Here is a 17,580-nt window from a genome sequence, read left to right on the forward strand (position 1 = left end):
TCTATAATGTATGCATGGCAGTGAAGCCAACTCATTAATATCTCTTTTATAAAAAAAAAATATTAACACAAAAAAAATCTAATTTCTTTCAAAATTACACTATTTCACGTATAAAATAATTTTTTCATATGAACGAGATAATAAAGAACTATTTTTTCTAATTTTTTAAAATAATTTAAGTCATATATTTTCACTGAAAGAGAATAATCTCAATGCAAAATGGACAAACAAAGTAGATTGTTAGAGATTCAAATAAAAATATCAATATATAAAGGTAAAAAATAGGCAAAAGGATGGGATGAAGAAAGATAGAGATGGAGAGGAGGTAAGAAGGGGGTTTTTAAAGTAGAATTAAGTGGAATAATTGATGGTAAAAGAAAGGATTAGATATTTAGAATTCAAATTAAAAAATATAAATATATATAAAGGGACCTTGTAGTGAAGCCTGTTGGTTGCCAAGGAGGCCTGCACCACTTGCCATCTTCCCCCTAAATTTGCCTCTCCTTGTGAAAAGTGGAAGAGAATGGCATTGGGGAAGTAGAGACGTGTATTTATACTAGTTTCTATACGGGGAGAAAGGAGACCTTCCAAGTGGCAAAACCCTAACTGCATCGTGAACAGTGCATTCATTAATTGTATTCTCATTTTGGTTCCTCTACTTTCAATAATTGCTATATATATATATATATATATTCAAATTCAATGTCATTATTTTGAAATAATCAATTAATTATAATAAAAGTGAAATGCTTGGGTCGCATAAAGATTAATCAAATAATTACTTTTACAATAGAATGCTTTTATTTCTTTATGTTTATTTATTATGTACACAACTAAAAATACGATATAAATCAATTTTTTTATTATTTTAAGTGAAAAAGCTATTGGGCCGTCTATCATGGATCCATTTCATCATAACAGATCCTGGCCGGCCCACCCCCATCTTGCTTGCGCAAGCATGCCGCATGGATGGCGTCATGATTCAAATGAGTTAATGGACTGAGGGAAGCCCATTTAAGTGAAGGCCCATTAATAGGGGCCGGCTGCGATTCTGGATGAGTTTCTCAGAAAATAATAATATATGTCGATTCCATAATCAAATATTCATTAACTTAAAAAGGTCACTATTATTATTAATAATATTATAAAAAAATGAGATTTGTTGGGAGACAAGGACATGAAATGTCAAGCGTTGCCCCAACTTTGGGCAACTCATGGTTATCAACCATGATTCCATTTTAGAAAAAGTACAAATTAAAAATGTTATAAGGACCAAAATAAGGACGACGATGATGAGCATTTTGTGTGATGATGGCGACAATAAGGCAACACAAGGTGGAAGTTCTGGGACCCTGAGGTCATGGTATAGCATCGACATAGCATCAACTTAGTTTTTCTCACATTTAAGGATTGAGCATGTGCTTCAATGAATTAATTGATAATTTTTTTTTAAAAGATGATTGATCTAAGAATTTTGAATTAATAGGTCGTTATGAATATTTTTCAATTTATCTCAATAATAAAAGTAAATTTTTAATAGTACTAAATTGATCGTCCTCAAAATTAACCACTTGGTGATGAAATGGTACCAATGGCAGGCAAAAGGTGAAGGAGGGTGAGGCAACATGGGAATTTGGGTCGTACTGCCAAACCCTAACAATGGCAGAAGTGGGACCATGCATGCTTGAGCAAATCTTATGAGGAGGAGGAAAGTGGAGTGTAGCCTTGACTGACAAAGCCTGTTTAAGGAATCATCTAGACCATTTTCATTAGTAGTAAGAACCAATGTGACAGAGTTACTACACTTAATTATCATCAACTGTGTACTAAGTTCCAAACCTAGCTAGTGGACCTGCATGACTAATAATTTTAGAGGATAGACTCCATTTTTTCTCATTGTAGCTATAGCAATGGGCCTAGTCTAGTCTAGTCTAGTCTAACCTAATCCCTTGATTCAACGCAAAGAATTGCATAAATTATGCAGTGGAGCAAGGAAACCAACTAAACACTGTTCCTTTTCAAGTTCTAAACTTGTAATTGTATGAAAATAAAAGCAGTTGTATGTTTTATAAGAAAAGAAGAGGAGAAGATAGGGACAACGAGAAGAGACAAGGATCCATGGAGCTTCTCAGTTTGCTGGTTGCACTCACTTTGTTCATTTTGACTTTGTGGAATGTGAGCACTGAGCTGCTAGCAATTTGTTCGACCACACCAAAACCCCTGGGCCTCATCTGCTGCATCACAATCCAAAGAATTTAAACCTAAAGCTGCATTAGTTTAGATCGACAAAAGTGTTGGCATGAGATAGTAATTTATAATTACTTTTTAAGAGTTTTTTGCGGTCTGTGCAAATCCCCCTGAGAACCTTTAGCAAAGTAAGTGCAGCGATAGAAAGAGTAGCACAAAAAGTAGCAATGAACTCCATACTGCTAGTTCATGATCTCGAATGAACTTGGACCCCGTGGGCCATCCGAGCCGGTATGGGACGGGAGTTGCTGCAATGAGGTCGTCGGGTCGAAACTCAGTGGCAACGGGAGAATAAATCCCCTATCCCTGTATCTCACCCGGTCCATCCCATACTAGCTCGGGTGTTGCGATTTACCTCCCTCACGATGGCCGTGGGTCCGGTCGGTGGGGGCCCTGGGGGCGAGGACTTCACCTTTTGCTGCAATTGCTGCAATGATCTCGAATGAACTCCATACTGATTGTGCTTATTTGGCTATCAATTAATATACAGTTGATAGACTTCTATGATCTATACATTAATGACTACATAGAGCTCTATCTGTGCTTAGCTTCTCATTACAACTCTGTGATGAACAAGGAGTGCAACTCTATCATAATTAATTGCCTTGAGTTTCATTAATGCCATATGATGCTACAATATTGATCTATTATATATACTAATGATCGTGCACACGCGTCGCGTGTGTTCGCGTGTGTAATATAATACATTGAAATCATATCAACCCTTTATAATGAAATTATATTAATTAAAGTATTTTAACATTAAAATACTAATGTTGAGTCATTAGTAGAGTCATTAGGGTAAAGTATCTGATTTTTGAAAATTTGAATTATTTGAGTCTTTAAAAATTTCAATTATTTGAATTTTCGAGTGTCATCCTTACGGCTTCCCTATGAAAAAAATTAATTTATTTTAATATTATATTTATCTTAGTAAAAAAAACTAAAAAAGTATTTTTTTTTAACATTTTCAGCCTAAAATATTTATAGTAACTTCTTTGATCATAGTATTATCAATTTCTAAGATGTGGGATTAAAGAAAATTATATTTTTTTATATAAAATAATCAAAGAAAATTAATGATGAGAAAAATTCATAATAATATGTACAACTGAGTCTCGAACTCTAGATCACTGATTGTTTCTCTTGTGGAATTACTAATAAATCTTAGAATTATTTTTAGTGTGAATAGAAAAAAGGATATTAATGAAAATTTATTTTAGGTTTCACCCAAATTAGTTAGTAAAGGGGGAGATTTTTAATAAAATAGTAATATATATATATATATATATATATATATATATATATATATATATATTGAAATTATATGAATAAAATGGTCAATTGCACCATTAATGTTGTTTCAGTGGCTGTCCGGCTGATGTGAACAAAGCGCATGAGAAAGAAGCATCCGTATCGGAGAAGAAAACTCGGCGAAGAAAACGGTTTCGTGTTATTCTAGACGTATAAAACCGATATATACTGAAAAAGCAAGAGAGAAGACGGGGAATGATCAATGATAACGTAACGCGTACCGGTATATACATGAGAGGAGAGGAGAGAAGCGGGAAGGGCGCGACAAAAGCAGCGAGCGCCTCTTCTCTTCGACATCGTAATTTACCTCTCCAAATCCCTAATTTTAATCGATCAATCAGATAAGGAATGAATCCACGACGGATCCGCTTCGCCGTCGCCTGCCTTCCGGGCGATCTCCGAATCAACTTTTTTCTCACGGATGACTAGTTCCGCCGCCGGCTCAGCCGACGACGAGTAGGACGGCTTGCAGCTGCCGGCGGCGCCGATGAGTGGTTGTGAAACACCGGCTCCGGAGAATTGTACGGTCGCCCAGCTGGAGGGGGCAGGGTCGGGCAGCATGATTGCCGCCTGCGGCGGCTGCGGGAGGGCGGCGAAGTCGTCGGAGGCGAAGAAGGTTGCTGGGGTCGGGGGTTGGAGGAGTGAGTGGAGGTTGGGAGTGAGTTGATTAGAGTTAGAGTTAGTTCCGGCAGTGACGGTGACAGAGGCGGGGATTGTTAGGGTTAGAGAAGGGGGAAGAGGAGGAGTATTGCGAATGGGAATGGGGAAGGGGGGAGATGAGTGGGGCTTGTGGGAGAAGGGGCCGAGGAGGAAGGGTGACGCCGCGGCGGCGGTAGCGGAGGAAGAAGAGTGGAGGAGTTGGTCGATGCGTGAGCGGAGGAAGGGGGAGGAAGCGGCGGCGGGTACGGCGAAAGGGGCGGCGGGGATGCCGGTGAACTCCTGAACCATGGCGCGGAAGTTGGAGGTGTCCGTCGTGAGCACCGTCGTCGGAGCGCGGCGCGTGGCGCGGGAGCGCTTCCTCGAACTCCGGGGGGCCGGCGCCAGTGCAGGCGGGGGATCTGTCTGCGGCCCCACCGCCGCCGCCGAAGGCTGGCTTCCGGAGGCGGAGGGGAGGAGCGTGGAGGGGAAGGAGGAGGAGGAGTCTAGGTAGAAGAGGGGGGAGTAGTCGAAGAAGTGGGGACCAACGGAGGAGAGAGACGGCGGAGGCGGAAGGGTGACGACGGAGGCGGAGGCGGACGTGTGGAAGAAGGCGGAGAGGGAGTCGACATCATCGCTGCCGCCTCCGCCGCCGCCGGAGGAGGAGTGAAGACTGCTGGCGTTGCCGGAATCCATAGAAAGAGGTGCGCAATCCAATTTCTATCTTGTTTTGGTAATTTATTCAAATTTTAGGTGATTTAAATGATCTAGAAACGAAAAAGAGACGGCATGGAATAATACTTATTATTATTATTATTATTATAATAGTAGGAAGAAGAAGAGCGGAAGAGAAAAAGTAGAAACTCTTTTTTCCATTGGGATCAATAAATTCACGGCACAAAATTAAACAAATAATAATAAACAAACAATTAAAGAAATGAGCTAAAGGGATGTAGCTTCCATTACTTTTATTATTTATTTATTCCTCTTTTAGATATAAAAGTAGCTGGGCTCCACACGTATCGCCGCTAAGAATTTCTTTAAAAACACAGAGAAAATAATTGAGAAATGGCTGAACCAAAAGTAAGAATATAATAATCAAATTTTAATAAGAAACTAAGAATTATTTGGAAAATAATCTCTGAATTGGATTACAGAGCATTGAGGAGAATCTTATGCATCTTAATGATCTCATCATGAATATCTAGAACAGTTTGTTTCCCTAGTTTATCATATCATTCGAGATTTCAAGATGGGATTTTTATTTTTTTATTTTTTAGCTAATTCTGGATTTTTATTTTCTAACAATTACTTTTTTTATTAAGTATCTTGCGTCGAACTGTCAAGATTGAGGTGACTGAAGAACATAATTTAGTGCGATCGGAATCTTTCTGTGTTATCTTTTTTTTAGCAAAAAAAAATGCGTATGATACAAGGAGTTGAATGGTAGCTAGCTATATTTAATGTAATGGACATCACATCGTGTCTGTGACGTGCCTTGACATCTTTACCGCGTGTTATTATTTTACCTTTCCCACCTAATTAGAAATCGTGGTGGATCTTTAACTATAACAAATGTAAAACTTTACTAGTTGTTTCGGCTAGTTGAGAAGAACTCGATTGCTGAGTTCAATGGTAGGTTTGATTCGGTTGAACTGCTTTAAGGAGGGTTTAACCGAAATGCTAAGTCGAACAATGCGAATTTGGGTTGGTACGCCGCTGACGTCCTACTCCTCTGCATGGGCGGCGGTGACCGCCGCCGCCTCCTCCTTCAGCTCCTCCTCCTCCTCGTTCAGCGTCTCCAGTTGTGGCGTTTGCCTTTTCTCCACGGTGCTGCATGCGGAGAGTATCACGAGCAGCAGCTTCATCCCTTCGTCGTTGATGCACCAGAGCCCACTAGGCGCCGCCAGCGCCCCTCGTCGCCCAGTCTCAATCATGTCCAAAAGGTCCGCTGTCATCTGCATGCTGGGGAGGGAGGCGCCGACGGTTAGGTCGAGGTGCTTACGCGTGTCGAGGGCGCCAGTGAGCAGCGACCTGGAGAGCAGCTTCACTACCGCCGACGTCCTTACCGCCCGCTGGATTTCTCTTCGCCCGGCGGAGACCGGCGATGCAGGGCCGGTGCTGCTACTGCTTGCATCACCGGTGACAGTAACAGAGGCGAGCTTCTTGACCTCCTCGAAGGCATGCGACCAGACATCACCTGATTCACCTCTCCGCCGAGAAGAAGAGCCTGTATGGGAGCATAAACATTTATTTGATCTTGGCGCGCGGAAATGAAGAATTCAAACCCCAAAAGAAAAACAAAATTGATATTGGCGCGCGCGCGGGGGAAAAGTATTTAACAAGATTTGAATCTCACTTTCGAGGCACCGGAAGGCGCAAAACCTGAGCAGCATCTCCTCCAGCGTCCGGCACTCGTCGTCGTACGCACCGCCGCAGGGCAGCGTGAGACCGTAGCAGAAGCCCGGCATGGGGAAGACGTACATGCGCGGCGCTACGCGGAGGACGACCGCGTCCCCGGCCAGAGTCCACTGGTGATCCCTGACCATGCAACTGACCAAGCACACCGGGGAGGACGCCACCCGGATCATGCGCACGGAGAGCCGACCGGCGCGGAAGACCTGCCTGCCACCTTCGCTGCCGCCGTCAGCCCCAATCACGATCAGCTTGGCCGCCATCGCAGCTTCGCTTCCGACGGCGATCAGCTCCGTATCGGTGCCTTTGCGGTACGTCGTCGTCCTCCCTATTCTCACTTTGCTTATTGCTTCTAGTGATGCCATTAACTAGTAAATCGAAGCTCATGCATGCACGTAGAACACAAAGTTCATCAATTAGGAAATGGAATTAGTGAATACCGATCCCTTGCGTATCAGCGCGAGGAAGGCAAGAACAGAGGTTAATTTGTCGAGTAGTAATCGACGTGAGAGTGGTCGTTTATATTCAGGCGGCATTCATCCAGATGGCAAGTGGAGGGAGAGAGGAGGAGGAGGCGAATACGTGGATGGAGGCGGAGGACGTGATGTTGTGCGGTGGCAGCGTTGCATGGCAAGCAGGGACTATGCAGGTAGTAGAGTTGGGAGAGTCAAAAGGGAGCAAAGTTTGTGCGCTCTGAGTTGCATGGGAAATGATGCAGTGGGCTGGACAACGCGTGAAGGAGAGGTGTCTGCCGTCGGTCACCAAGGGGCGGCCAGACCGATAAACGGAGGAGGAGGAGGAGGGATTGGGGCTGTCGTGTTGCTGCTTCACGGCCGGCAGGTGGTGGTGGGAAGGACGCTTGGCCTTCACCTCTGCTTCTGCTTTTCTCTGAGAGAGGCAGGGTCCTTAATTCATGGGAAAATTTCAAGACAGCCTCTGAAGTTTAATGTTTTCTTCTAAAATTTCTCAGGTTTCTAACATTTTAATTTTATTGTTAGAACATTCTCCCTGGTAGACATTAATAAAATCAAATGATAGTTTTCTCAAATATTGTCCTTAACTTAAATCCAAAACATCAAGATCTCCATTCAGTTTAAGATATTATTTAGATTAATTCAATGTTTGCGAGTCTATATATCTCCTCTAGGAGTATGCATAAATTCCTTCTGCAAAGCTCAAAATAAGAAATATCTCAATTGTACTCCTTTGCACAAGTTTTTGAATTCTGAGTTTGTTGTCAATGGGAGAGAAGCTTATTACTCATAGTCGTCGTCTTATTCAAACATTTCTTCCAGCTTGTCTAGTTTCTGTCTGTAAAGAGCCAGACTCTGCAATCACAAGTAAGAAGATTTGTGTCACTCGACGTGAAGAGGAACAAAAGGATTAGATATCAGAAATGTCACTGTAATCTTAAGCTATGAATGAATGCCCCGCCCCATTGCGAACAGTTTTGATGCCATGACAAAGAATGAGAAGATCACTGTAGAGGAAGAATTCAAGTTTAAAGAACATCAGACAAATCAAGATCTCATCTATCTTTTAGGTACTGTTCTTGGTTTGCATTTTGGGAGAAAACATCATCAAGGAAGAAAGCCAGATCTATAAATCCATACAATTTCTCTTCTATTGTAGCTCTACCTTGAATTTCGTTTATATAAGTAATATATCATAATACATCGAACCTCCCAAACTAAACCCTTTTTTTCTTCTTCATTTATAAAGCAGTTGCATTCTAGGTAGAATATACAGAGAGAACATAGCAACCTAAAAGCTGATAATAATGTATTAATGCAAGGAATATAACTAAAGGATTCAATTGTGAAAGATTTCATACTCTGCTATAAGCATAAACACCAGCTTCAGAAGGAGCTATTGGGCTGCCTCTCCTAATAAACTTTCCATTCTTGAATATGTAAAGCATTGGAATGCCAGTTGACAGTTCAAGTTTGATGACCTGAACACAAAGTAATAATTTTAATTACAAGCTAAAATCAGTTGAATTCACAAAGCTTCAAATGATGGATAACCCATCTCATCACCTCTTGAGAAGTCAATTTGTCCAGGTACATTATGATGGACCTGAGGGAGTTTCCATGTGCAGCAATCATCACATTCTTCCCAGCCAGGAGTTGAGGAACAATCTATAATGAAATTTCAGAGGTATTAGGGAAGGTAAATGGTTCACCCTGATTGTTATGGATGGTAATCTTTTGTGGATATAGAATCAAGAATAAAACATTTAAAGGACTGATAAGAAATTGACAATAAGGAGAGAAAAAATTATGTTAAACAACCAATTCATTTAAATTGCCTTACTTGATCTCTGAAATAAGTCACAGATCTTTCTGCACACATCTCCAAACTCTCACCATTTGGGGGAGGAACATCATAGCTACGACGCCATTCATGAACCTTCTCTTTTCCAAATAGCTCGGCTGTTTCTTGCTTATTGAGACCTTGTAACTCACCGTACCTAATGAACAATGGGAAAAAGATGAAGTTATTATGCAGAAAATGAACATATCTAAGATAATGGTTAAGAATTGGTCATTACATTCTTTCATTCAGTTGCCAAGCTGTAATGACAGGGATGGACTGCATTTTGGTCTCTTCGCTATATATCTGACTCCATCTCTGGGCCTCTTCAGTCTCTTTGTGTATGATGATTGGCACCTAAGTCAAAAGTGAGATGATTCTTTTGATTAAAAAAGTTGATTTTGTAAGTAGTTGAAGAAACAGGAGAATCAGAAACCTTTCTACGGCGGTGTTCGGACATCACAAGCATAGCAGTCATTTGGGCACGTATCAGGGATGATGTATAGATCATGTCAATAGGTATGTTCCTTATTCTTTTACCGGCTTCAATTGCCTCCTCCACTCCCTTTTTAGTCAATGGCACATCAACACAACCAGTAAAGAGGTTTTTCTCATTCCACAAAGACTCTCCATGTCTGATCAGAATTAGTGAAGCTTCAGCTGTGAAGCAAGCAAAAGAATAGTTTTCATTCGATGAAGGAACCCTTTCACAACTAAAAAAGTCAGCCCTCGAGAATTAGATCAATGAGATAACTCTTCAATCACTATAGTTACAATCTCTATAAAGCAGAAAGATAAGTAAGTTCTTACAAAAAAAAATCTTACTTGATTTTTTCTGGGAATCAGCAGAATTGCTGTTTGATGGTAGTTCAATTGGATCAGCAATGGAGGATTGCGAGCTCGATGATCGAACCACATGCAAATTCAAGCTCCGAGGGCAGTTGCCCTTTCTTTCAGGGAGAGGCACGTCGAGGCTGAATCCCTTAAGAACCATTCGCAGTGGGAAAACACCAATTTTATTTGGCGAGCCTGTTAACGAACCCTTGAAACCCTGTGCTTGGATGGAACTGGCAGCATGAAGGCATGCTACTGAAGAAGCCATTCTGATATGTGATATCGAATACAATTAAAATAGAGGAAAATCTTGTCAGTTATATTATCTATCAATTGCTCCGAGGAAGTACTAGAACTAGAACATAATGAACCCCAGCGGAGTTTCGAAGAATCAAAGTGCCCAAAAAGAGGAAAAAAAGCACAGAACTCAGAAATTAAACCCTAACATTTTGATCAAGGGCAGTAGCACCTTTAGCATATTGACAGACCGTCCTTAGGATGTATAAGAATTTCAATGGCTTCATTATGGAACCCAATTGCGATTGCATATAAGATTTATCAGAAATAAGGACCAGATTCTCAGCAGATTGTGATCATCACAAATGGCGTTATATGATTTTTGCCTACAAATTACTCAAAATAAAATTCAATTTTTTGTTTCCCAAATCAGCGCATCCGGGAACACATTGCAGAAAAAGAGAAGGAGAAGCAAGAATCAAGGCGCCACCTTATTCCGTAACGGAGCGAGATCGGTTCGGACACGCAGAAGGGGCAAGACTGCGCCCCTTTTCAGCGAGCTGGTGCAGCCCCCACCAGCGGCGACGATTTCGATGAAACTGAGGCCGAAAGCGACGGATTTGAGCAGGGTTGATTGTTGAAGCGCGGAAAACAAGGACGAAGAAGGCTGAGGAATCAAAGCTCCGTGTTGGAGAAGGCGATCGAAGATTGGAGGGCAAAATTCGGAAGCTAACAGGAGGAAGAGAAAGGAAATGGTTTGGTGGTGCAAGTTACAGCGGCGTCGCCAAAAAAAGAATCATTAAATAAAGCAACAATCTTAGAGATTGGAGGGTAAATTTTTTTTTTTTTTAAAGTCCAAATTGTATGGCCATTTTGGAGATCTTGAAAAGTAAGAGGTGCAGTTTAGACGAAAGGAAACGTCCAGGGGTGAAGTGACATTTTACAAAAATAAATAAATTAAATTAAAGTTAATCGAAGATGGAATTTTACTTTCAATGTAATACCCCAAAAGTTATAAAATTATCAAAATACCCTTCAAAGGATGACATAGTAAACTGCCAATGTAATTTCATAGTTTACAAAAACTCTTTTTTTTTTTTTTTTTTTTTTTTTTTTGACAAAAACATAGCACGTAAAAGGTAAAGATAAAAGGACCCTTTTGCCCTTCAGGTTGGAGATCAGGGAGTTGGTTACCACGCGCTAGCTAACAAATGAAATGTCAAACATGGAATGTTAGAGTGCGGTCAACGTCAAGTGAGGCCTACAATAGGAGTCATGCGAGCCAGTCATCGCAAAATAATCGAATATTCGACGAGACACGAGGGCAATTTCGTCCTTTTAATTCTCTCCTCTTACCTCGTTACTTGAGTTAGATTGAAGTTCGATAAGTTGGTGGAATATTTATACGGATGTTTAAGATTTTGGAATCAATTTCTAATAGGTAAAAAAAATCTCACTCAATATATATAAATGTTCTTTTAAAATTGTATAGGATCGTCGTACGCCGATATACAGAGAGATTTTTTTATGTCTCTCTCGCATGTATATAAATTAAATTTTCTCTTTTTAATTACATGCGATAATTATTATAATACTGATTTTAAAAACTAATATCATAATTTAAATACACTAGATATTAAAACGATTTTAAATACAATAAATAATAAACAAAACAAAGCATCCGACCTGCCGGATTCGAACCAGCGACTTAAGGATACCAGCCAACATACTACAGTCCTCCGCTCTACCAACTGAGCTAAGGTCGGTTTGCTTACCTGTGGTAAGAAAATATTATTATTATTAATAATAATAAAATTAGAAAACACACAAATAGATAATAAGTAGCTCCTCTTCCATAAACTACAATCAGTTTACTTATTCTATTACATGAACTCAAGTTCAAAACAAGGAAACAAAATGTTGCATACTTAAAACTATCGAAACCTCTAACCCATTTCACATGATAGAGCATGCATTAGGGTTGTCATCACTGAACATGGTGGAGAGTTTATCCTCCGGCCTCACCACTTGGTTGGCCATTGTGATCACCTCTACATTCCTCACATGCCCTGCCGGTGCCTTTTTGTCATAGGTTTGGGGCGTGTAAGGGTAAGCTACCACGTTGTAGGGCACATAAGGCCATATTTCGGCCCTTTTTCCGGTCGACTGCACCCTCTTCACCACTTTGTTTGGTTCGATATACCCGATCACCGTCACCTTGTATTGCTTTCTATTGATGTCCACGGATTGAACCCCTTTAATTAGAAGCCATAAGATCGAGCCAAAATCCGTTAGAGATCAATTGAATAGAGTTTGCAAAATGCTACAATGAAAAGATGTAAGTTTGTTCTTTTAACAACTCCACATGAGTTAACTACGTTATACTATTGGTTAAACAATGTAAACGAATGGCTCGAGCCCTCTTTTCTAATTGTGCTCGTTTAGAAACTCGATACGAGTTAGCCACAACTAACTCTGACTCGATCGATCGAACCACACCCAAAAAAGGCAACACAATTCTATGACAAACACAAGAGCTAGGGAGGAGAAGATGAAACCTTTCATGCTAGCGAGCGCATTTCGGACTTTGAGTTCACATCCTTCACAATCCATCCTGACCTTGAGCTCCACAGTCTGGAACTGCCTCTTCCTCTTGTGGCTGTAGCCACCCAACAAGCCGGAGAAGTAGTCCACTGCCCCTCCCATGGCCGGAAGTAGCAGGTTAGTGCCGATCGACAGAGGAACAAGCAAGAAATGGTAGAGCCAAAAGCTGAAGCAAGAAAAACTGATCAGCTTGATTGATCGATTAGGCGATGAGTGGGAGGAGAGGAAGACCTCTGTGGCTCACCTTCGTCCCTGCAACTGTTCTTATATAGTCCTAGCAAAAGGCATATGAAACCAATAGAAAACAAACAAGAAGAGAAAAAAATGTATTGGACACTTTCTCTTAGAAAAGGGGTTCTCATATTCTTTTTTGTCGGATTGAAGTTTGTACGATGGTAGATATATCTCTGTCGTTAGTAAATCGTAAAGAAAAAAATTGTAATAATATATGAAAATTACAGACACACAAACAAAAAACAAACTTGCCTCTTTTCAATTCTTTTGAGATTATTATATTTCACTGATAGTTGTTCATGCGCGAGGAATATTTATGAAAACAACTGTATTGAACCAATTAAAATTCCATTTTGTTTCCCACAAATTTATTTCAGTTGCGTGTTCGACACATGTAATACTTGAAAACTTAATTTCTTCATTTACATTTTGCAGAATCTTTTTTCATGTGGAGAATGAAGAACTGCAGTCAAAGGGGAATGCTGATGATGTGATTGGAGGGAGAAAAAGAAAAAACGAGAGAAGAGTTTTATAAAGAGACTGGTCTAAGATTACTTGTTCCAATGCATGATACATCATGATTAAGTCGCCAGTAGTATCAATTCCTTCTTACATGCATGGGTTCACTGTGTGCAGGTTCTTTGCTTTGTGCTCTTGAGAGTGTGCTCATGATTATCTATCTACCTACACAAACGCAAGATTCTGAAAGCTGAGGCCATGCACAAAGCTCGGTGGCATATTCTTAATCGTAATACAGTTTGGGAGGGTCCCTTAAGAATTTTTTGCTTTGACTCGAAGTTCTCTCATCAGTAATTCCTTCCTTCACAAAAAGACTGCAGAAAGGTCTTTAATTTATTCTTCATATTGCAGATATATACTTCACTCAATCATGCAGACTTAGTCATGAAGGAAGCAGGGAAGGGCAGTTTGCAAAATTTTATTCTTGGTAAAAAAAAGGTTGGAATCTTAATTATGAGGTCGATATATGAGGAACTCCATGCATGATGAACAATGAGAAAAAGACAGCAAATCTAACTAAAGGAGGCGGCTTTCACACAGAATTATATTCAGAGCTTTTGTTTTTACTCAACAAGCTGAAACTTACTACAATTCATGTAGGCTTTTACAAGATTATCTTGAATATGTATACCTCATCTGTATGCTTTGAGAATTTTACTTTAATTCACTGATATAAATTTACATAATTCTAACATATATATCTATTAAAGCTAAGGCACTCTTCACTTCAGATTTTCACATGGGGCTATAAAAGGGACCTTATACCAAGCAACTCCAATCATTGATCATATATAGATTTTGTAGCTAGGAGGAATTGAAAAGGTGTTCATATCTAATTGCCATTAAAATATCATATGCTAAGATTGCTTTAATTGCTTCCCTTAGGAAAGTGGATACTTTTAAGCAAAAGAATGGAATTAGTGCATGTGATGGCTCATGAGATAGGAGACAAGGTGGTGGGGAATGGACATAGAGGTGGCCTAAAGAATGTAATCGACTTTCGTGTGATTTCAAATGAATGATTGGGATCGAATTGAGTCGTATAGGTAAGTGAAAGAATGATTGAATCAAATCTCATCGAATCAAGTGGCTACAAAGGAAGCCTTCGTGAAGAAAACTTGTGAAGGCTTTTTTGGTTTAGTTAGATCTTAAGTAGTTTTAGCATAAATGCAATGTTAGCTTCTTGTCAAATTAATTTGTTTGGGATCAAAGACCACAAGATTACTACTCGGTAGATCTCATCGCTTCAAATTGGCACTTTTTAAATTTAAATTTGATGCCTTTAGAATATGAAACAACTTCCACTACAATACTTAAGGATCAAATCTTTTATTCCGCTAATAAAATAGTAGAAAAATCCAAAGGGAATCATTTAATGTGGTTTGAATTAAGCTTATGTCCATTGATGCGGTGATAAAGGGGACCCACCAAGTGCAAGTCAAAGGAAGAAGATAGCAGTCAACGTGGAGGTAAAAGTCAAGAAGGTCAATACCAGAGGACCAACGAACCCACTAAAAGGTAGCCGAGCAGAGCCCTACATTAAGGGTCGACCGGGCATGGGTCTCTCGACCAGCAATGGGATGACCCAAGCAAAGGCGCGTGTAGATGATCGGAGTATTATTCCGGTCGGGCAAGAACATACTATCGAGACTCGTCGTCGCAGGGAAGAGTAGCTGAGTAGAGGAATACTTGACCGAGCAGAAGAATATTCAGCCAAGTAGAGGAGTACTCGGTCGAGCGACTATCCTTCTCGGCCAATCGGCGAGAACACTGACGTGTATTTGAATATACTTTTCGGAGATAGCGCCGCCAACACGTGACATGGATCTACAAGCGGATCATACAACGGACAAATCAGAGAATGTGCCCATGATCAATTAGAGAACATGTATGTGATCATGTGTCCATGACCAATTGGAGAACGTATCCACAACCAATAGGAAAACGTGCCCACACCTCAAAAAGTGTGCACGTCGTCCACCAGGGCATTATATAAAGGGGTCCATATATCGGCGCGGGTAATTCATCTGTCATTTCAGACACATTTATTTATTTTTTATTTTTTTCCAAATCGGCGACGAATCCATAGATTCGTCACCAAATTTGTGACGAATCTTAGGATTTGTCGCAGATTAGGCTATATTTAAAAAATAAAAAAAATGTCTCCGGTTAATGAATCTAGAGAGCTTAAAATGACATGAAATCAATTTTTATATGTTCGTCTAGTTTTCATGATTATATAAATGCCCTCAAACATCAATTTGACATAATATTTTTTTTCAATGCTAAGTCAATTAGATAGACTTTAATCGACTGATGACTTAGTAAAAATACTAAAAAAAAGTTATTGATTCAACGTGTTAGAGTCATTTTGATGTCAAATTGCTCTCAATATATTGGATTAAATTAATATTTTAAGGTATTTCTATAATCAAGAGAATAAGATGCATTCCAAGCTCCCTAAATTCATCAACCAGTTTTGGAGACATTTATTTTTATTTTTTAAATATTGTCTAATCTTAGGATTCGTCACCCATTTGAAAAATAAATAAATAAATAAATAAATAAATATATATATATATATATATATATATATATATATATATATATATATATATCCAAAATCCGCAGATGAACTTTGAGAACTAAGAATGACACGAAATCAATTTTTATATGTTCATCTATTCTTCTAATTATATAAATGCTCTTAAACATAAATTTGATGTAATATATTGAGAGTAATAATTTTTTGAATATGAATGTATCTGAAAAATCTAATTTGTGTTAAAAAAAATCATTGATCTTAATATATTGGGTCAAATTGATGTTTAAGGGCAATTATATAATCAAGATATTTATACGAATACATATGAAATGATTTTATGTCATTTCAAGTTCTCTAAATCCATGTCCATTTGTTGTTTCAGACACATTTATTTTTTTTAAATTTTTTTTCCAAATCGGTGATGAATCCATGGATTCGTCGCCAAATTTGTGACAAATCCTAGGATTAGTCGTAGATTGGGCAATATTTAAAAAATAAAAATAACTATCTCTGAAATTGATTGACGCGCTTAGAGAGCTCAAAATGACATGATACTAGTTTTTATGTATTCGTCTACTTCTATTGATTATATAAATATCCTTAAATATCAATTTGACACAATATATTTTTTTCATAACTAAGTCAATTAGATGAACTTTAATATGACTTAGTAAAAATACTAAAAAGAGTTATTGATTCAATATGTTAGAGTCATTTTGATGTCACAAAATTATTGTTTTCAATATATTAGGTCAAATTAATATTTGAGAGCATTATATAATCAAGAAAAGTAGACGAATACACAGGAACTGGTTTCATGTCATTCCTACCTCTCTAGGTCCATTAACTGATTTAGGAGACATTTATTTTTATTTTTTAAATATTGCCCAATTTGCAATGAATTTAGGGATTCATTGCATACTTGGCCATAAATCCACGGATTCGTCGCAAAATTGGAAAAAAAATTAAAAAAATAAATGTGTCTGAAACTCGCAGATGGATCTAGAGAGCTCGAATGATATGAAATTGATTCCTATGTGTTCGTATAAATCTCTTAATTATATAAATACCCATAAATATCAATTTGATCTAATATATTGAGATCAGTAAATTTTTTAATATGAATTAGATTTTTTTTGACACGATCATATTTAAAATATCACTATTCTCAATATATAATATCAAATATGAATTAGATTTTGCAAATAATCCAGAAAGTACTTTTCAAAATACTTGCCAAAATTTACACTTGAAAAATGTTTTTGAAAAATACTTGGAAAAACTTTCAAAATCACTTTGAAAATATTTAAAAAATTCCTTACAACTTACTTTACTTAATCCTTGTGAGAAATATTTTGCAAAATACTATCAAAACTTTCTTTCAAAACTTACTTTGGAAAAAAAACTCTTATACTTTTTCAAATGTCTGTTTTAACAATAACATGAAAAGTTTTGCAAAATGTTATCTTATACATTTTATCTTTCCAAAATATTTTGTTTTTGAAAAATTTGATTTTCAAAATTTTGAAAATTTTTCTTATCCTCCGTCTAATTTGCTTACATTTACATATGTGCATAATTTTTATGAATGCCAAAAGGGGGGGAGTAACGGTTAAGTAAGAAAAATGAAAGATTTTAAAATCTTTTAAATTTGAAAATCTTAATCCTAAAGTGATCAA

General features: G+C 38.5%; 4 protein-coding genes and 1 non-coding gene across 5 annotated transcripts; all 5 read right to left on the minus strand.

Moving 5' to 3' along the window:
- Nucleotides 1–3,642: 3,642 nt before the first annotated feature.
- On the minus strand, nt 3,643–5,032 carry LOC121997573 (mucin-2-like). The gene has a single exon (XM_042552052.1). The coding sequence runs from the start codon at nt 4,891–4,893 to the stop codon at nt 3,895–3,897; it is 999 nt and encodes a 332-aa protein (XP_042407986.1). The 5' UTR covers nt 4,894–5,032; the 3' UTR covers nt 3,643–3,894.
- A 564-nt stretch (nt 5,033–5,596) lies between these two features.
- LOC121995183 lies at nt 5,597–6,977 on the minus strand. Its single transcript, XM_042548992.1, has 2 exons — nt 6,557–6,977; nt 5,597–6,427 (listed from the first exon to the last, which is right to left on the minus strand). The coding sequence occupies exons 1-2, from the start codon at nt 6,975–6,977 to the stop codon at nt 5,925–5,927; spliced, it is 924 nt and encodes a 307-aa protein (XP_042404926.1). The 3' UTR covers nt 5,597–5,924.
- Nucleotides 6,978–7,695: 718 nt separating this feature from the next.
- LOC121997572 (2,3-bisphosphoglycerate-dependent phosphoglycerate mutase 1-like) lies at nt 7,696–10,779 on the minus strand. Its single transcript, XM_042552050.1, has 8 exons — nt 10,490–10,779; nt 9,754–10,031; nt 9,365–9,588; nt 9,167–9,285; nt 8,929–9,085; nt 8,652–8,753; nt 8,447–8,566; nt 7,696–7,940 (listed from the first exon to the last, which is right to left on the minus strand). The coding sequence occupies exons 2-8, from the start codon at nt 10,028–10,030 to the stop codon at nt 7,887–7,889; spliced, it is 1,053 nt and encodes a 350-aa protein (XP_042407984.1). The 5' UTR covers nt 10,031; nt 10,490–10,779; the 3' UTR covers nt 7,696–7,886.
- Nucleotides 10,780–11,679: 900 nt separating this feature from the next.
- TRNAY-GUA lies at nt 11,680–11,765 on the minus strand. The gene is given in 2 exon segments: nt 11,680–11,715; nt 11,729–11,765. It is a non-coding gene; the product is annotated as a tRNA-Tyr (tRNA).
- A 65-nt stretch (nt 11,766–11,830) lies between these two features.
- On the minus strand, nt 11,831–12,861 carry LOC121994326 (heavy metal-associated isoprenylated plant protein 23-like). The gene is made up of 2 exons (XM_042548400.1): nt 12,558–12,861; nt 11,831–12,254 (listed from the first exon to the last, which is right to left on the minus strand). Exons 1-2 carry the CDS (start codon nt 12,703–12,705, stop codon nt 11,956–11,958), a joined length of 447 nt encoding a protein of 148 aa, XP_042404334.1. The 5' UTR covers nt 12,706–12,861; the 3' UTR covers nt 11,831–11,955.
- Nucleotides 12,862–17,580: the final 4,719 nt, after the last annotated feature.

The sequence above is a fragment of the Zingiber officinale genome, chromosome 6A (assembly GCF_018446385.1).
Source record: "Zingiber officinale cultivar Zhangliang chromosome 6A, Zo_v1.1, whole genome shotgun sequence".
Classification (NCBI taxonomy): domain Eukaryota; kingdom Viridiplantae; phylum Streptophyta; class Magnoliopsida; order Zingiberales; family Zingiberaceae; genus Zingiber; species Zingiber officinale.